The sequence below is a fragment of the Sphaeramia orbicularis genome, chromosome 6 (assembly GCF_902148855.1).
Source record: "Sphaeramia orbicularis chromosome 6, fSphaOr1.1, whole genome shotgun sequence".
Taxonomy (NCBI): domain Eukaryota; kingdom Metazoa; phylum Chordata; class Actinopteri; order Kurtiformes; family Apogonidae; genus Sphaeramia; species Sphaeramia orbicularis.
In genome coordinates, this window is record NC_043962.1 from 755943 (window position 1) to 774805 (window position 18863).

General features: G+C 40.9%; 1 protein-coding gene across 1 annotated transcript in view; it reads right to left on the reverse strand.

The window, feature by feature from the left end:
* Positions 1 to 4348: 4348 nt before the first annotated feature.
* necab2 (N-terminal EF-hand calcium binding protein 2) overlaps positions 4349 to 18863 on the reverse strand; it is an 80430-nt gene continuing 65915 nt past the window's right edge. The window contains exons 5-6 of the mRNA XM_030136610.1: positions 12143 to 12222; positions 4349 to 4581 (exon numbers count right to left, since the gene is read on the reverse strand). Coding sequence (XP_029992470.1) covers positions 4441 to 4581; positions 12143 to 12222 — 221 coding nt within the window. The 3' untranslated portion in view covers positions 4349 to 4440. The remainder of the gene's footprint in view (positions 4582 to 12142; positions 12223 to 18863) is intronic.

Consider the following 18863-nt stretch of genomic DNA (forward strand, 5'->3'; position numbering starts at 1 on the left):
CCGGACTAAACCCTTTGGCGGGGTGGATTCGGCCCCTGGGCCGCATGTTTGACACCTGTGATGTAGGCAAAGACAAAGGTCACAACAACAGGGACTGTAGAACTATGGCTAACAGAGTACTACACAGTCCACCAAACACCTGACCTGCAGCACAAACCCACCCCTGAAAGCAGACGGACTGGACCAGGGTGTCCCTACCCTGGAAGTCTAAACTCAGGGCACATAAAACCCAGCGTACATGCATTTGCAGAAGTGTGTAAAGCTAATTGAGATTCCTGGTGGATTCTAACTGATGACTCGTCTGGATTTTCCAGCTCTTAGTAGAAAATACATTGACAGATTTGTCTTCATGCTGACATCTGCGTGCACTTGTTAACCTCAGCAGACATTTACACATTCTTTTACAAGTCTGATCACACACAGACACACAACTCTCTAGACACATTCGCAATTAATTAGTTTCAACAATCCCCCTATAATTGAACCTTTAACTCAGACTAAATGGAAACAGAACTGCAGACGGAATCATTCTTATTTTCCATTTTGCTGCAATTATTCACGTTAGACTTAAATAATAACGGTTTTGACAATATGGGACCTTTATTAAACCATGGACTTGCAGAATTATGTACCAACTTAAATTAGACTGAAAAAAACAAAACAATTATGTAATATATATAAAATAAGCCTATATATAAACACAACCATCTGCTGGGTGTTGTACAGTTTGCTGATGCCTGGAAACACCACCAGGCCTGTTTTCTAGGCTCCGCCCACTGCCCATGTTGGTGTAAATCAGTGGTTCTCAAACTCAAACTGGGGGGTGTGAAGTCTTCCCAGGGGGGTCATGGGGTCAGTCCTGGGTGTTTGTTTGTTCTTCAGGTTCGAGCATGTATCAGGTGGAACTAATGTTTGATGGTTGGATTCACCCTGGACTCATTTAGTGGATGGACACCAAACCAATCTGTTACCATGGTGATCTGTGACTAGACTGGACAAAGAGTTTAGGTTTGGACACTGGACAAGGACTGGACTGGAAAAGACACATGGACACACAGGTTTGTGTTTTGGACCAGTTTGGACCAGTTTGGACCAGTTTAGACTTTTCTGTTCTCAGATGTCCAGTGTTAACAGGCTCATGGACCCACTGATACTGGTCACATGTTCATCTGTGGAACCAACATGTGTTTGATGGACTAAAAAAAAGAGATAATTGGACATTCCCTATTTTTATTTGGACAAATATTGTCTCGGAGCAGTCTGGGTGAGTTTATTTGTATTATTAAAACAAAAATCTAAGTTATTTTGAATTTGAACAACAAATTATTCAAGAAAAAACAAAAAGTATCATTACAATATTGCTGTTTCTGTCAATAGAAGTTCTAACTGCACCAGTGGTACAATGTTGTAGGGGGACTGGAGGGTTATGGTCCTCCAAACGGGGGGGGGGGCTGACAGAAAAAGACTGGGAACCACTGGTGTAAATGAACTTAACTTTATGGCCCAATTCTTGGCCCCTCCCCCTCTATTTTGCACATTAACATGAAGGGGTCAGGGTGACCCTCCAAACGGAGATTTTTCAGGACCGCACTACAAACGGAGGGGTCGGAGAAATCTGTCATAATTCAGTTCCAGTCATGGGTCAGATGGAGGTAAACTCAGCAAAAAAGAGCAGTGAGCAAAGAAACACAAATGGACGGATTTACTTCATAAACAACAGTTCAGCTGCTGAACACATGGAGAATTCTGTCCCAAACAAAGTTCAAACATCTGTTTATAGTGACATCGATGAGTGATGATGACGGAACAGGTCTGGAAACGTTGGACCATTTATACCACTACCCCTTAGAACTGGGGTTAAAGGGGGAGGGGCCACGGGGGAGGGGCCAAGGGGGTATGTAGAAGCCAATAATGTAATAACAGCCGATAACGTACTAAATTTGCCATTTTTAAAATGTGATAAGGCAATAACATAATATCTGGCCAATAACGTAATAAAAGTCCTGAATCGATAACGTAATAACTTTTGGCCAATAACGTTATAACTTATTGGCTGGTTATTTTGTTATTGGCCTAGTAAATAAAAACGCTTTGCAAACGTAATAACTGAGCCAATAACATAATAAGTTATGATATTATTGGCCAAAATCTATTATGTTATTTGTTCCGGACTTCTATGACATTTTTGGCCAGATATTACATTATTGACTTATTACATTTTAAAAACAGCAAATTTATTATGTTATCAGCTGTTATTACGTTATCGGTTGTTGTTACATTATTGGCTTCTACAGGGTAGGGATAAGGGGGAGGGGTCAAGTGTGAATTGGGGTTGGGCTTCTATGATTATCAGCTGAATCCTCCAAACTGGTTCATCATCATGAACCCATGTTCTAGACAATAACCAGCCAGCACACAGAACTGATACCCTCCAGCTCTTTTCTACTCACTTCTCTAGCGTTTCCTTCGTTTCACTGTTTGCGTTTCATTGGGTTTCATTTAAATGCATGCGACTACAATAAATCTGTCTTTTCCTTCAGATGCAGACTGCTGTTTGTTTCTGTCTGTATTTATTGCACACTTCTCTCTTCTCCCCCTCTTATCTAGTCTTCACAGAGGGCGTCCGGGTGCAGAATGTGGAATACACCAATCTGGGCTGAGATCAGACGTAAAAACGAAGACCAACAGTTGAACGACCGTACGGAGATGAATGTGATGTAGGATTCTGTCAAACCCAGCCTGAAAACAAAGCACCGACAACATCACACATTCTCAACACGCTGTGTGTTTCTAGGACAGCTGACATGCTGCTGGGGTATTTTCTCGGCGGGTGTTAAGATATTGTAATTTAGTGTGCGACTCTATTAATGCTTCTGCAGACTAGTCAGCGTCTATAAATTATTCAGGTCTAGACAACAAAACAAAACAATAACATTTCCAAGGAAATAATTCAAAAGAGCAGCACTCATGGGAGAAGCACACAGACCTCAGGATTATTTCTGGGCGACTGGAACTGTGAAGAAGCGGCGTCGTATGTTAATGACAACACGAGCCCGGTCATGTCTGGACCGTGTGACGCTCATCCCCAGGTAGTCGTGTCCGCAGTGGTGGGCGGAGTCTTTGTGTGCTGCAGTTTAAAGGTGCTGTAAGTAGGACTGTGGCCCAAAGTGGTACTGCAATCACATTCAAATACTGTAGAGGTGGTATCCTCTGCCCCCCCCACCCCCCAGACGAAGGGATGACAGATCCAGCATGAGCATCTACTACTAGTGTTTCCACTAATCCATGAAACTACACCATCAATTTATACAAAAAAAATCCTCACCAGACTGATTCTCCATCAGTCTAATATAGAACAGAACAGACAAACGTCCTGAACACTGCAATGAAAGTTTACACAGATTCAAGAGAGAGAGAAAAGGAAATGAGCTGCAAGTTTACCTTTTACTGCAGCAAAGTACAAGCGGCACAGATTGCTACCCCCCCCCCCCCCCCCCCATGTGCATAATATGCTCACCTGGATACCGGAAGATTAATTTAGCATCTGCTTGAAAGCAAAAACATAAATAATAATTTTTTATAACATACTTGTGCATAAATTCAGGCATTAAATGGGTAAATATATTAAACATGCTTGTTGTGTGTGTTATATTTCATAGTGTAAAAAGTTGACACAGCAAATTCTTAGGTATTTTGTGCAGGAATGTTCCTGAACGTTGCTTAATTGTTAGGCCTGTAGCATAACTTCCAACGTCATATTTTTTTTCAGGTCAAAGCCAATGATGAAAAATGAAGCTGCAGAGTCATGCGGATGTCACAATTTGACCAACCCCCCCCCCCCCATAGTATTATAAAAAACCAACTGACCCCTCACCTTACGGATTACACACCACACTGCTACATGCAGAGGTCACTTCCACAGAAAACACTGAACTACAAGGAGCTACCATGGACAGAGACCAGTCCTACAGCGGTACCCGGTCTGTTCACCAGGACCAGGAGAAAAGACGCTGGTCCTGGCTCTCAGTGGTTCTTACGGTGGTCAGTCTAAGGCAGAGTCGGCATTGGTGTTCTAATTCTTCTCCTCTTTCAGTCATCTGTTTCTAAATCTCCTCCAGATCCTTGTTTTGTTTCTCTCTTTGTCTCTTTGTTGTATTTGGAATAATCCCTTTAGTCCTTTTGGGTTTATTAACGTCGGACATTTATGATCAGAAATGTTCAGCTGCAGCTCAGTGGAACTGCCAACCTGGATGAACAAAGGTACTGACTCTGTGATTGGATGACAGGTGATGGGCGGAGCCTCGGACCAAAACACACAATTACATCATAAACATCATTTGGGGGCTGACACTGAGCTTTAAATGTGAATATTCTGTCTGGAATACTACTGTCAGTGAGATCAGGATTTAAATGAACAGGATTCCTTCGTGTCTGTGACAGTCAGGACCATTTTAGACTGAGAACAGAATTCACACAGACTGCACCTTTAACACACAGGCGTTCATTCATGTAGTTTGTACTTACTGCGCTGGTGGTGCCGTCTGTGTCTGTTAGCCTCTGGTGCAGATCGAACCAGACCGTCTGCAAGGAAAAGCACAGCAACAACAACGGCAGCTACGTGTCAATCAACGGGACAAACGACAGTTAAGTGAAACAACAGCAGCTCCGAGCAACAACAATGAGCAACGACAATGAGCACCAGCAATGACAATGAGCACCGGCAACGACAATGAGCACCGGCAACAACAATGAGCACCGGCAACGACAATGAGCACTGGCAACGACAGCCGTTAGCAGACACTTGGTCAGGCATGAGGGCAGGAAGAGATGGTGTTTTTTAAGAGGAAAATATAGAGCGGTGGGGAGTCGGAGAGGAGGTGGACGCATGCCGATAAACAAAGCACAAAATGAAAGAGACTTGGATATGTTAGCGTGAAAAATGTAAACATGCATTTGAAGTGAAACGTCTGGTCGAACTGAACATGAGGCAAAGCAAAAAGCAGTGGAGCAGGAGTATCAAACTCCTGTTCTTTCAGGTTCCACATTCAGTCTGATCTGATCTGCAGTGGACCCAACCAGGAAAAGATGAACCCAGAAATAATGACAACTGCACATTTATGTCTGTGTTTTAGTGAAAAAAAAACCCATTAAATTATGAAAATACTTACTTTTATAAACTATCCAAACAAAAAAGATGTGAATAACCTGAAAAAACTGACATTTCTTCAGTAAAATCAGTGTAATTTTCTCAGTCTTCTTCCTCCACTTCTCATTAGTCCATGTGCATTCTGGATCAGATCTCCAAAGACACTAAACACTGAGGAACAGGAAGAAAAGAGTTCAAACTGGACTGAATTTAATACAGACATTTCAGGTTGGACACATTTGTTCAGGTTATTCACATTTTATTGGTACAGGATAGTTTGGAAATGGAAATATTTTCATAATTTAATGTTATTTTTTGCACTAAAACGGACCAAAATTTGAAGTTGTTAATTCAAGATTTTTTTTTTTTGCTTAATTCAAGATTTTTTTTTTTTTTACTCAATTGAAGATTTTTTTTTTTTTGCTTAATTGAATATTTTTTTTCCCTAAGTCAAGCAAATTATTTATTTTTTTGCTTAATTCAATTCAAGACTGTGGAATTTTTGCACTTGGAACCTTTGGGGGGACACATTTGGCCCCCGGGCCGTATGTTTGACAGCCCTGCAGTGGAGGATGGATGAAGTAACGCATCAGCAGCCACAGAGTGTGAGGATGGGACGCAGTTAGAGCTCATACAATAACTCCAGCGTACAGCTGTACATGTGGTTCATTATTAAGGAGTTAAAGCTGTTCAGAAACCACTAGAGGGGCCTGGAAATAAATGTTGACTCAGTTCTGCACTCTTTCCATATTAGCTCGAGCCTGCAGCTTCACGACGACAGACACAAGTGTTCTGTGGAGCTGCCAACAGGCCGGTGAAAGGAAGAAGGTCGTACATTTAAAGACACTATTCAGCATCGCAGAAGGTCCACAATGTTTTACAAAGGACTGGGATGTGCATTTCTAATCAGAGAAACTCATTATCCATATGAGCTAACCCTGATGATGGAGGTTTGGAACCAAAAAATAACAGTGAAGCACTTTGGAATCTCTACTTCATCCTGACGTCGGCTGTTTTGCATCAAGTGTTGAGTGGATTTGAAGCCGAATGTTGGTTTGGAGTAAGTAAAGCCTAAAACAGGCTGTGTCATGTGGTCAGAAGGTGGAGATATGGGTTATCGTACCCTGGACTGGAATGAACACAGGAAGTATAGCATTAATATGCAGGAAGACGCTGGGGTCAGACACCTTTATACTGTTCTGAAGTAGACTTTTCATCTATTTGTGTTTATTTTTCTGACTCTTACTTTTGCTTACAACATTTTAACTTTGTACTCTTAGACTTTTCTAAACAGAATCATTACTGTAGTTGCTACTGGTTTCTTCTTCTTTTTTGTCTTCTATATTATAAAAGGGAAGTGGATCCGTGCAGAGCTGACTGCTGCAGTTTGTCAGACTTGTGTATTTTAGGTCAATGAACAGACCAGTGAAAACCTTAAGTTGATCTGACCAATATTTTGGGAGATAATAGTAACTTTGGAAAACAGCAGCCTCCCATTGGTCAGTCATGTTGCTATGCCCAGAATCATAGAATCATAGAGTTGAAGTGGGTTACCTAGCAACAGATAGATAACAGAGTTACATTGCCATGGTGTCCAAATTCACATACAGAAACAGACATGTCAGCTGAGAGGTTATTCAACTGAAAATGACTGAGGAATTTACCAAGAAATGAAAGAAAGAAAAGGAATGAACGCACTAGTTTTTCTATTCTATGAACCTTCATTTAACCAGGAAAAAATGACTCGAGATTAAAGATCTGTCTTGCAAGAGCGCCCTGGTCAAGACGGCAGCAGAAGTTACAGAAAATAGAAATTTCAGTCAAATATTCAAACTAAAAACGGAAATAAAACAGAATAAACAGAATAAAACTCAGGACCAATATTAACCTACATGAATGAGACACTAAAGTCTGTATGAGGACAAAACAGACACGAGATGGAGACCAGACCACAGACAAAACCTGCTGTTTATACGACAGAACATGGAAGAACTTACACTGACACGGACGACGTGAGGGTCGGCCGCTTTGCACCGATCGTTTAGAAGTATCTGTACTTTTACTAGAGTAAAAGGTAGATTTACCACCTCTGGACATTTCTGTACACTGGTTCTGTCCTCAGCCCTGGTGGACTACCTTTGTCCTGGGTCTGTCCTCAGCCCTGGTGGACTACCTTTGTCCTGGGTCTGTCCTCAGCCCTGGTGGACTACCTTTGTCCTGGGTCTGTCCTCAGTCCTGGTGGACTACCTTTGTCCTGGGTCTGTCCTCAGCCCTGGTGGACTACCTTTGTCCTGGGTCTGTCCTCAGTCCTGGTGGACTACCTTTGTCCTGTGTCTCTGTCCTTCAGGTCCAGTCAGTGTCCTGGTTCTGTCCTCTGTAGACTGGTACCCTGTCCCTCATGGCTCATGATAATATAAAGGGGCATTTCTTCAAAAAAGGTTGAGAACCACTGACCTACGCTCTCACAGACCACAAAAATAGCCAATACTGAGCAAGCAAGTTAGCAACCTGAGTGCTATAGACCAATGCCACATGATGTCAGGGGTCACATGATGTATGTTTATATGGCCATAATGGAAGACAAACCATGAGCCAGACAGAACAGTGCCAGGCTAGTTAGACAGATAATTGTACTTAATAACTGTAATCATGGTTAACTTTTGGGCGGTAACAGGCTGTTCAAACACAGCAGGACATGGTGAAAGGAAGTCTTTCTACTGCAGGGGTAGTCAATCAAACATCACTGAGGTCCAGTTATTAAAATTTCCTCCAAGTAAAAGACCGAATCGAAGTCCAACTTCTGTCTTTGAGCCTTCCCCTATGTTCACATTTTCATATGTTTCAACATTTACTGTCAATTTTCAAGGCAGGAAATGTTTAACTGAGTGCACAGCTAGCTCTGTTACCATTAAATTAATACCATTAAATAAGTAAAAGTAATCCCAGGCAAATACATTTAAGGCCTATATTTCAGATTAAAGAAAACAGAAATCTCAGAAAAGAGTGTATGATAAACTGTAACTAATAACTAGGGCTGTGTATCGGCAAGAATCTGGTGATATGATACAAATCACAATACTAGGATCACGATACGATATATTACAATATATAACAATATATCATGATACTGTTAAAAAGGCAATTTTTTGTTTGTTTCTTTTTTTAAATGATTATTTCCTGAAAGAATTGAATTCCAGCAGAAATCTGCACAAATCCTAAACACATTTGTATTTGATCCCAACAGGATCTAATGTTCTATCAGTTCAAACTGAAATTCTGTTTTCCAGACATTCCAGTTTCAGATCCTGTTCAAATGTTCAGATTCTATTAGTTCACAACTAGCGTCAGAACAGGATTTGAGTTTAATCCCAACAAAGAAACCAACATTATTGAATAAAAGAGTGTGAAATAAGAAGAAATAAAATATAAACAAAAAAAAAACAAAAACAAAAATGAACCTCCACAATATCTGCATTTGAATAAATACCTAAAAACATCCATACAGTACTTTTTAATATCGATGCAGTATTGTGAAATGAAATATTGTGATATATTGCAGAACCGATATTTTCTTACAGCCCGACTAATGACCCGTTTAAAATATGTGATCACTCATAAAGCAGCTGATAAACTTCTGGTACTGATGACGTAGGTGACATTTGTCTATTCATTTTCTGGATCAGAATTTGGTGCGAAACATCTGGTCCTGTTCTAGACCAACTGCAGGACTAGATCAGCTTTAATAATAAATAAGGAATACAAGGGAAAAAACAGGTGATATAAATGTAATGCCATACCCCCCCCCCCAATCCAGGGAACAAACACATTTTTGAACAGTGATAAATAATGAAGAACAAACTAAATCCCTGGAGAGTCAGAGGATCTAAAAGAGTGAGAGGCAGCGTGGCTTTAACCCTCTGAGGACGGTCTGGAGGTAATAGTGTTTCCAGAAGGTTCTCACACAGTACTGATGCCAGAACAGGGCACTATTTACAGCACAGCACTGACTGTCATTGGCTGTTTATTCAGTCAGTTAACAATTCCTGATGGACTCTGACGCAGTGGGATAATGTGGTGTTCTTTTCTACAGCACAGGTCCAGAGCGGTAGAGAAAACACAGTTACGACACTTCCATAGACTCACACTGTGAAAAATGGCGGATGAAATATGGACCTACTTCCTGGTTCTGGAGGCGGGGCTAATAGTTCCAAACATTAAGTATGGTGGTGTCGGAACACATTCATTTCTATTTCTGCTGATCTATCAACTCCAGCGTTAAGTTAATAAAATATCGTCATCTTTCACATTATCAAATGTATTTCCTGTGTTAGTGATGTTTATGTTGTGAATTCTGTTTTCTTTGGTCTGTGTTAGCGTTTGTATAAACTTATATCTTATACAACCGCTGTCTTCAATTTTCATTTGTAGCCTGATAGTAAGCTAGTTTGATTTGTACAGCTGTTGAAATTTAACCACTATTTAAGCACTACATTGCGCAAATATAACTTGCACTTTAAAATTTGCCTAATGGAAGAACAACATATTTCACCAAAACTTGTTTTTCAATGAAAGGTTTGTGCACTTGCAAGAGGTGGTTTTTCGGGCATAGCAAAATTGGTATATCGCACAAAATTGCAATGGAAAGACCTTTTTCTTTACCTTTTGGGTCTTTAAGAGTTAAAAGAGGACGTTTGGGTCTTTAAGGGTTAAAGGTGGAAGTCAATATCATCATCATCATCATCCAACACATATCGTACATGTGAGGCAGACGGTCCAATCTAAGGTGTTTTTCCTGAACGTGTCACAGTCTTGTGTATTCATTCATTCTGTTTGTGCGTTCATGAGTTCAGGTCCCGTTCATCAGAAGCCGTTATTTCCTCTGTCATTTTCACTTCATTGATATTCATAGGTACTGGACTTCAAGTGTTTATTGGATACGGAGGTAAAGCTCCGAGTTTTCTGGACTGTCGACAGTCACTGTGGAGTGATTGTGTTAAAGATGGAAGAAGGACGAAGAATCTGAGACGCCACCACTGTCAACGCCAGAGCAGTCATTCACCTGTTCACTTGAACCTTTGTCAGGTTAGGGCAGGGGTCAGAAACAAAGAGTCCTGCAGAAGCCTGATAACAACCGTCAAGTGTGCAGGAAGAGGGAAACATCTAAAACATGGGCAGAGGGGGAAGAGGGGAAGATGGGAAGGAGGTGATAAATATGAAGTAGTGAAGGGCAGGGAGGAGGAAGAGGAGGAAGAGCAGTCATGTGGGACCAGAGGAAGTCATGTGTTAAACAGACTCATATCAGCACTTGGACTTCCAGGCTTTAATTGCTTGGTACCATCTCTGGGTTCCTCATCCTCCCTCCTTCAGTTCTTCCTCCTCCCTCCTTCACTTAGTGTTCATTAACTCCCTCTCCCTCCCTTTCCTTCACCTCCTCATTAACTCCTTCTTGCTCCTTCGTGCCTTTTTCATTTCCTCTTGTTTGGACGCTTTCACTGCTCCACTTCGCTGTTTGTCCAATTTGGCCGATGGAACATCTCAAACTTACAAATCCTCCGTTCGCTGACAACTTAGACCAAAGTTTAGTTTAGCTCTGGTTTGAAACAGAGGAGTTCCAAACATCTGGAGGAGAAGTGGAGCAAACCCACCACAACTGAAGGAGAAGTGGAGCAAACCCAACAGAACTGGAGGAGAAGTGGAGCAAACCCACCAGAACTGGAGGAAAGGTGGAGCAAACCCACCACAACTGAAGGAGAGGTGGAGCAAACCCACCAGAACTGGAGGAAAGGTGGAGCAAACCCACCATAACTGAAGGAGACGTGGAGCAAACCCACCACAACTGAAGGAGAGGTGGAGCAAACCCACCAGAACTGGAGGAAAGGTGGAGCAAACCCACCACAACTGAAGGAGAGGTGGAGCAAACCCACCACAACTGAAGGAGAGGTGGAGCAAACCCACCACAACTGGAGGAAAGGTGGAGCAAACCCACCACAACTGAAGGAGAAGTGGAGCAAACCCACCAGAACCGGAGGAGAGGTGGAGCAAACCCACCACAACTGGAGGAAAGGTGGAGCAAACCCACCACAACTGAAGGAGAAGTGGAGCAAACCCACCAGAACCGGAGGAGAAGTGGAGCAAACCCACCAGAACCGGAGGAGAAGTGGAGCAAACCCATCACAACTGAGCCAAGTGTGGGGCAAGGTTCTAATTGTTTTGGATTTTTCATTCTAGTTTAGTTTTATTTAGTTTGGACTTTTTTTCTGTAATTCAGTTCGTTTTAATGTTTTTAGAGCAGGTTTGATAGTTTTTATTAGTTTCCATTTTTTCTAAATGTTTAGCTTTAGTTTAGTTTTAGTTCAGTTGTAGTTTAGTTGTAGTTTAGTTTAGTTGTAGTTCAGTTGTAGTTTAGTTGTAGTTCAGTAGTAGTTTAATTGTAGTTCAGTTGTAGTTTAGTTGTAGTTCAGTTTTAGTTTAGTTGTAGTTCAGTTGTAGTTCAGTTGTAGTTCAGTTGTAGTTTAGTTGTAGTTCAGTTTTAGTTTAGTTGTAGTTCAGTTGTAGTTCAGTTGTAGTTTAGTTGTAGTTCAGTTTTAGTTTAGTTGTAGTTCAGTTGTAGTTCAGTGGTCTCTTTTCTCTTCTTCTCTGTGCTCCTATTCAAATCAATCCCAGACAGGACTCTGCTGCTTTAGTCTCCATGTTTCCAGGTAGAGTGGGGACCAGAAGACGACTGGAAACCACAAGTGAACACAAGTGACGGAGCAAAAAGTGTCGTATGGAGACAGCACAGAAAACTGAGAGAGACAAAAACATTGATTTCGTATCAATCCGACGTTGATAAAGATGAAAATGAAGGGAATTTTATCCATAATTGTTATCTGCTTAGAAACCAAACCCATAAACAGTGTAAATGTGTCCTATTATCCGGCTGTTCCATCAGATAGAATGGGTGGAGTTTGTCATACAGGTGGATGTGGGTGGATGACGTCTGTTGGAGTTCCTCACCTTGTTCTCCAGTCGTCCGATTAGTTCAGCCAGACGGTTGATCTGAGCCTCCAGACCTTCTTTCCTCACCTCCACTGCACCTGGAAAACACACCAACCAGCAGTGAGTGTCAGTGGAACACCAGGTGAGTCCAAATGTAGACACATGTGGACGGATACAGGACTGTTATTTATGTGAACGGAACGGCTGAAATGGGACCAAAGGCGCCTTGAAAACCATCTGAAAAAGTCCTAAATTCAGCTTCATGGTCCCTGTTGATACCCTGATGCTGAACATAAGGCTAATGCTAACATGTTCTTTAGGTGAATGCTAACATGTTCTTTAGGCTAATGCTAACATGCTCTTTGTCATTTGTGCTTGTATTCAGTGTTGACAGTGTCCTACTCAGCTCCTCTAAATGCTCCATTTCACTGTGGAATGACTGATCTGCCTTGGCTCTTCGTGTGCTTTTCTACTTTTTAAGTATTTTTATACTGTCGGTCAAAAACAGGTGTCAAACATCATCTGATCCAGAAGAACGTCCACTTCCTCCAGTTTACAGAAAGTCAGTGTTTATTAAAAACACTAATATGATCAACTTGTGGGTTTTTTTTTCAAAGTGTCTCTGTCCTCAGTCCTGTTGGACTACCTTTGTCCTGGTTCTCTGTCCTCAGTCCTGTTGGACTACCTTTGTCCTGGTTCTCTGTCCTCAGTCCTGTTGGACTACCTTTGTCCTGGTTCTCTGTCCTCAGTCCTGTTGGACTACCTTTGTCCTGGTTCTCTGTCCTCAGTCCTGTTGGACTACCTTTGTCCTGGTTCTCTGTCCTCAGTCCTGTTGGACTACCTTTGTCCTGGTTCTCTGTCCTCAGGTCCAATCAGTGTCCTGGTTCTACCATGAGTATGTGCATGTCTGTCCTGGTCCTGGACCCGGATAGGCCCATGCATGATGGTTCTGTCCACAGTACTGTGTCCACAGGGGGACAGGGTACCAGTCTACAGAGGACAGACCCAGGACAAAGGTAGTCCACCAGGACTGAGGCCAGACCCACTTGATAATAAAGGCTGTTGTTTGCTCCTTTCCTGTTGCGTTGGTTCATGTAAACAGTGCCTGTGTTCCACGTCTGCATGCAGAACTCATTATTCACCTGATCATACACTAGCTTTGGCATTTCTTTGTCATCAGTTCCTTTTAATTTTTGTGGCTTTATCGTGAATAATTCATGTACAGTAAAGTGTGATGCTGATAAACAGGCAATTATATGTGTTTATCAGTGGAGGTGGTCGGTTCAAAGCCAGCGCAGAAGAGGACGGATGAGCAGACGTTCCTTTGAGCAGTTCTGTTTAATTGGGTTTTTCCCCTGGTGTGATTTAGACTTATTCAAATAAACTTTACTTATTTATTTATTTATTTTAACTGCGCTTCCTTAGTTTAACCCTCACAGACCCAAACGTCCACCTTTAACCCTTACAGACCCAAACGTCCACCTTTAACCCTTACAGACCCAAACGTCCACCTTTAACCCTCACAGACCCAAACGTCCACCTTTAACCCTTACAGACCCAAACGTCCACCTTTAACCCTTACAGACCCAAACGTCCACCTTTAACCCTCACAGACCCAAACGTCCACTTTTAACCCTCACAGACCCAAACGTCCACTTTTAACCCTCACAGACCCAAACGTCCACCTTTAACCCTCACAGACCCAAACGTCCACCTTTAACCCTTACAGACCCAAACGTCCACCTTTAACCTTTACAGACCCAAACGTCCACCTTTAACCCTTACAGACCCAAACGTCCACCTTTAACCCTTACAGACCCAAACGTCCACCTTTAACCCTTAAAGACCCAAACGTCCACCTTTAACCTTTACAGACCCAAACGTCCACCTTTAACCCTTACAGACCCAAACGTCCACCTTTAACCCTCACAGACCCAAACGTCCACCTTTAACCCTTACAGACCCAAACGTCCACCTTTAACCCTTAAAGATCTAAACGTCCACCTTTAACCCTTAAAGATCTAAACGTCCACCTTTAACCCTTACAGACCCAAACGTCCACCTTTAACCCTTACAGACCCAAACGTCCACCTTTAACCCTTAAAGATCCAAACGTCCTCCTTTAACCCTTAAAGACCCAAACGTCCACCTTTAACCCTTACAGACCCAAACGTCCACCTTTAACCCTTACAGACCCAAACGTCCACCTTTAACCCTTAAAGATCTAAACGTCCACCTTTAACCCTTACAGACCCAAACGTCCACCTTTAACCCTTAAAGATCTAAACGTCCACCTTTAACCCTTACAGACCCAAACGTCCACCTTTAACCCTTAAAGATCCAAACGTCCTCCTTTAACCCTTAAAGACCCAAACGTCCACCTTTAACCCTTACAGACCCAAACGTCCACCTTTAACCCTTAAAGATCTAAACGTCCACCTTTAACCCTTACAGACCCAAACGTCCACCTTTAACCCTTAAAGATCCAAACGTCCTCCTTTAACCCTTAAAGACCCAAACGTCCACCTTTAACCCTTAAAGACCCAAACGTCCACCTTTAACCCTTAAAGACCCAAACGTCCACCTTTAACCCTTACAGACCCAAACGTCCACCTTTAACCCTTAAAGATCCAAACGTCCACCTTTAACCCTTAAAGATCCAAACGTCCACCTTTAACCCTTAAAGATCCAAACGTTCACCTTTAACCCTTAAAGATCCAAACGTTCACCTTTAACCCTTAAAGATCCAAACGTTCACCTTTAACCCTTAAAGATCCAAACGTTCACCTTTAACCCTTACAGACCCAAACGTTCACCTTTAACCCTTACAGACCCAAACGCCCACCTTTAACCCTTACAGAGAGTACACACTACTTTTTCCTCATTAATCCCACTTTAAGCATCATCCTTATCTCCTCCTTCCTCTCCTTCACCATGGTCTTCCTCACCCCCCCTCCTCCTGAACCGCCTTCATCTTTTCATCCCCTGACGCCCCCCCCCCCCCCCCCCACACACACACACACACAGCTAATTGGAGAGCTGGCTGCCCACTCTTCATTAAAAGCTTTAACAGTCAGTCAATTAGGAGCTACCTCCCTCCACCCCAAACACACACACACACACACACACACACACACACTAAACCATAGCTGGTAACCATGGAGACAGCGGGAGATAAAAGCCTAGTGGTCATTTGGATGGAGTTAGAAAATAAGCGTCCCAGTCAATTATAGAAGTGTTTGAGGAATTAGAGCCTTCAAATCAAGCAGAAGAATGTGTGTGTGTGTTGGGGGGGGGGGGGTCTGTTGACTTTCTCCTCAATTAAACCTGATTTGAGTTCTTCCACATTCATCCAATTTAACTTTGTCACACAGTAAAAGCACTGACATGAAAAAGACTCCGACGTTCTCAAACGAAGCCTCGGAAACGCTCAGGAATGTGTCGTCTCCAAAAACACGGAGTCTAAATACAAAGCCGACAGTTGTTGTTTTTATCGGAGTTATTGGACATTTTGACAGCGGTGCGCTCCGCATTTGCATTTTTGCAGATGCTACGCTGGCTCATTGGAGACAGAAGTGACCATATTTGGATACAAGTGACAGAGGTGATGAGGGAGCTAATGCTAATCGCTAGCTCATAGTAACATTTGTACTACAGTCATTTGCCAGTTTGAATTGTGATTGGGCCTAATTCTTTCTGTGCAGAATTCAGTCGTGTTACAAACCACACACACACACACACACACACACACACACACACATATATATATATATATATTAGGGATGTAACGATATGTAAATTTCATATCACAGTTACTGTGACCAAAATTATCACGGTTATCATTATTATCGCGGTATTGTCGAAACTGTGCTCAAAATGTTCTGAAAGTACTGATACACTTTAATCCCGGACTTTGTTTTTACTAAAATGCTTTAATTCCAATGTACTTAAATAATTTCAGTTTGATTCCATTCCTATAACATGTTCAGTATATTCTACTCATTTGTCGACATAGCCTAAAGTACAAAAACAGCTTCAGTTGAATGGATTTAAATCCCTGTTTTAGTCCTGGCCACACCTTTTTCTCTGTGCAGTGCATTGTGGGTATTGTTCCTGTAGTTGTAAATGTGTTGTTTTTCTGTGCAGGCTTCAGTGGGTTGTGCTGTTAGTGTTCATTTGTACAGCTGCAGCAGGAGTCACAGCCACAGGAACAACAAAGGATGTACTGTTCAGAGAGGACTGAACTTGTACAATGGAAATCTTAATGCCCCGCCAAATTAAAAGCACTTCCTGTACTGGCAAGTGACATTGAGCTAACTTCCAACCACACTACAATATATCAAGTTGAATAATTATACAAAGCACTTTATGTTGCAAAAGATTTAAATTTAAATCAACTTGGAATTGAGTCCAGTGAACTGATGATATTCAGTCTAATGATTCTACAAAACAACTGACATCGCAACAAAAGTTTCAGTTAAATTCACTTGGCATTTAGTGTGTTGGACTTAAAATAGCAATTCCATTCAAATCAAGCATTTCAGTTTAATACACTCAAGTTTTTATTACTCATTACTGAAATTTTTTTAAGGCAACGAGTTACCTCAGATTTTTTAAGTAAACTCAACTTATCCAGTCTTACAAATAAAATACCAGTCCCACTGTCCCTTCTGTGTCAGAAACATTCACATATTAACCCTTAGTGGTCTGAGTCTATTCTGTCTGTTTTTCAGTCCTTTTGATTTTACCTTTATATACTATAGAAACAAATGTTTACTATACCCATGTTTGGATCTGTTTTGTCAGCACAACTTCATCTAGATCATCTGTCTACTATTTTTTCACTTTAACCTACTATAAAAACACAAAAGGACAAAAAACACACAAAAATATATAAAATCCGATTTGAAAAATGTATCTAATTTATTGCATAAATAACACATAGATGTTTAATGAACCTTTTCAAAGACTTTAAAAGTGAATATTGGTTCCAAATATTAGGTATAGAAAATTAAAATGGGAATAAATTCAAACTATACTCAAATATTTGATATAAAAGCAGATCTTTACTTTGGAGTTTTCTCCAGAAAAGTGCAATAATCAAACACAGTTATCATGAGAATTAGAATTTAAACAGTAATACTAACCACCTGTGATTTTACTGCCGTTTATCGTTATACCGGTAATAAAAAGTAATAAAGTAAATAAAGTTAATATATATATATATATACATATATCCAATAATAGTTCATAAAGTTCATCTATATACCCAATAATAGTTAATAAAGTTCATATATATATATATATATATATATATATATATATATATATATATATATATATATATACACATCCAATAATAGTTCATGAAGTTCTGCATGTTCCTGTGTCCTCTCATTTATTCATGCCCACATTCCAGATTGTCTCCACATTCATCCTATCGTCTTCCCACTGGTTCCGAACGTTTCCCTGGTCGTGATGCTCCTTTCCTCATGAACACCACCTACTACAGAAACATCACAACCCGACAAAAGGAAACAAAAACTGACTGTTTATGATTTCACAAAAGGATTTTTACCAGCGTGGTGTAAAATACTTCATAGGTCTTCTATCTGTGTGGAATTAACTGTCAGGTTCTTTCCTCCTCCAGACATCTGCTTTAACAGATGAGGAAACATACGGTAATCCTGTTGTGTTCTCCATCAGTCACATAATGTCAGCCACAGCGGGGCGAACACGCAAATATAAAGACTTCAAATGAACTGAAATATGAGGAAAGTCCAGGAAAAACACAACGAAGCAGCGACTACGGAATCTGAAACCTCATCCAGAACATGACAACCAGTGAAGGCTTCAAAAGAGAGGGAGAGGTGGTTGAAAAAACAAAAAACTGGAAATTATAGGTCGATTTTTACAGGCTACGTAAACTGTGTAGACTGCATTGAGAAGTAGAGCAGCAATAATTAAAAATTTTTTAGAAATTTACAAAAGAAATGTACGAGGGGATATAATTTATGCACGCACTGTGTTCAGAAGTGGATAAATAAAACCATATGAAGAATAAATATTGGATATCGTGTATGTTTCTACATTACATACACTATTTTACACAGAATTTGGTAATAAATTAATTTAAGGAACAAAAACGTCTGAGGAGCCAAAAGAGCAAACTCTTTTTAGTGAACTGAACCAAAAGAATTGATTCTTTTTAGTGAACCAAACCAAAAGAACCAGTTCTTTTTAGTGAACCAAACCAAAACAACAGTTCTTTTTAGTGAACCAACCCAAAAGATCCAGTTGTTTTTAATTAACCGAACCAAAAGATTCGGTTCTTTTTAGTAAACCGAACCAAAAGAGCCGACTCTTTTTGTGAACCAAACCAAAATATCCGGTTCTCTAAAATGAGTCGAACTTCCTGTCACTACAGAACCAGAACTTTTGACTTCGTTGTTCTTTATAATTGACTCAAATGTGGTGAAGTTGAACTCCTTTTATTCTGAAGTGTTTGACTCGTACACCAGTGAACTGAACTATTCAGAAACAGAACATTATTCTGAACTTGTTCCACCAGTTTTAGATGTTTTCCTCAGATTTGTTCTGCTTGTATTTACTTCTGTCAGATTCGACTTCTCTATGATGTTCTCTTTCTACTCAGTCTAATTAGTCGTTAAATGTTCCTGCAGCTATTTTTAGTACCGCTAACGTTTCCAGTCTTTTCTTGCCCCCTGCTTTTCCTTTC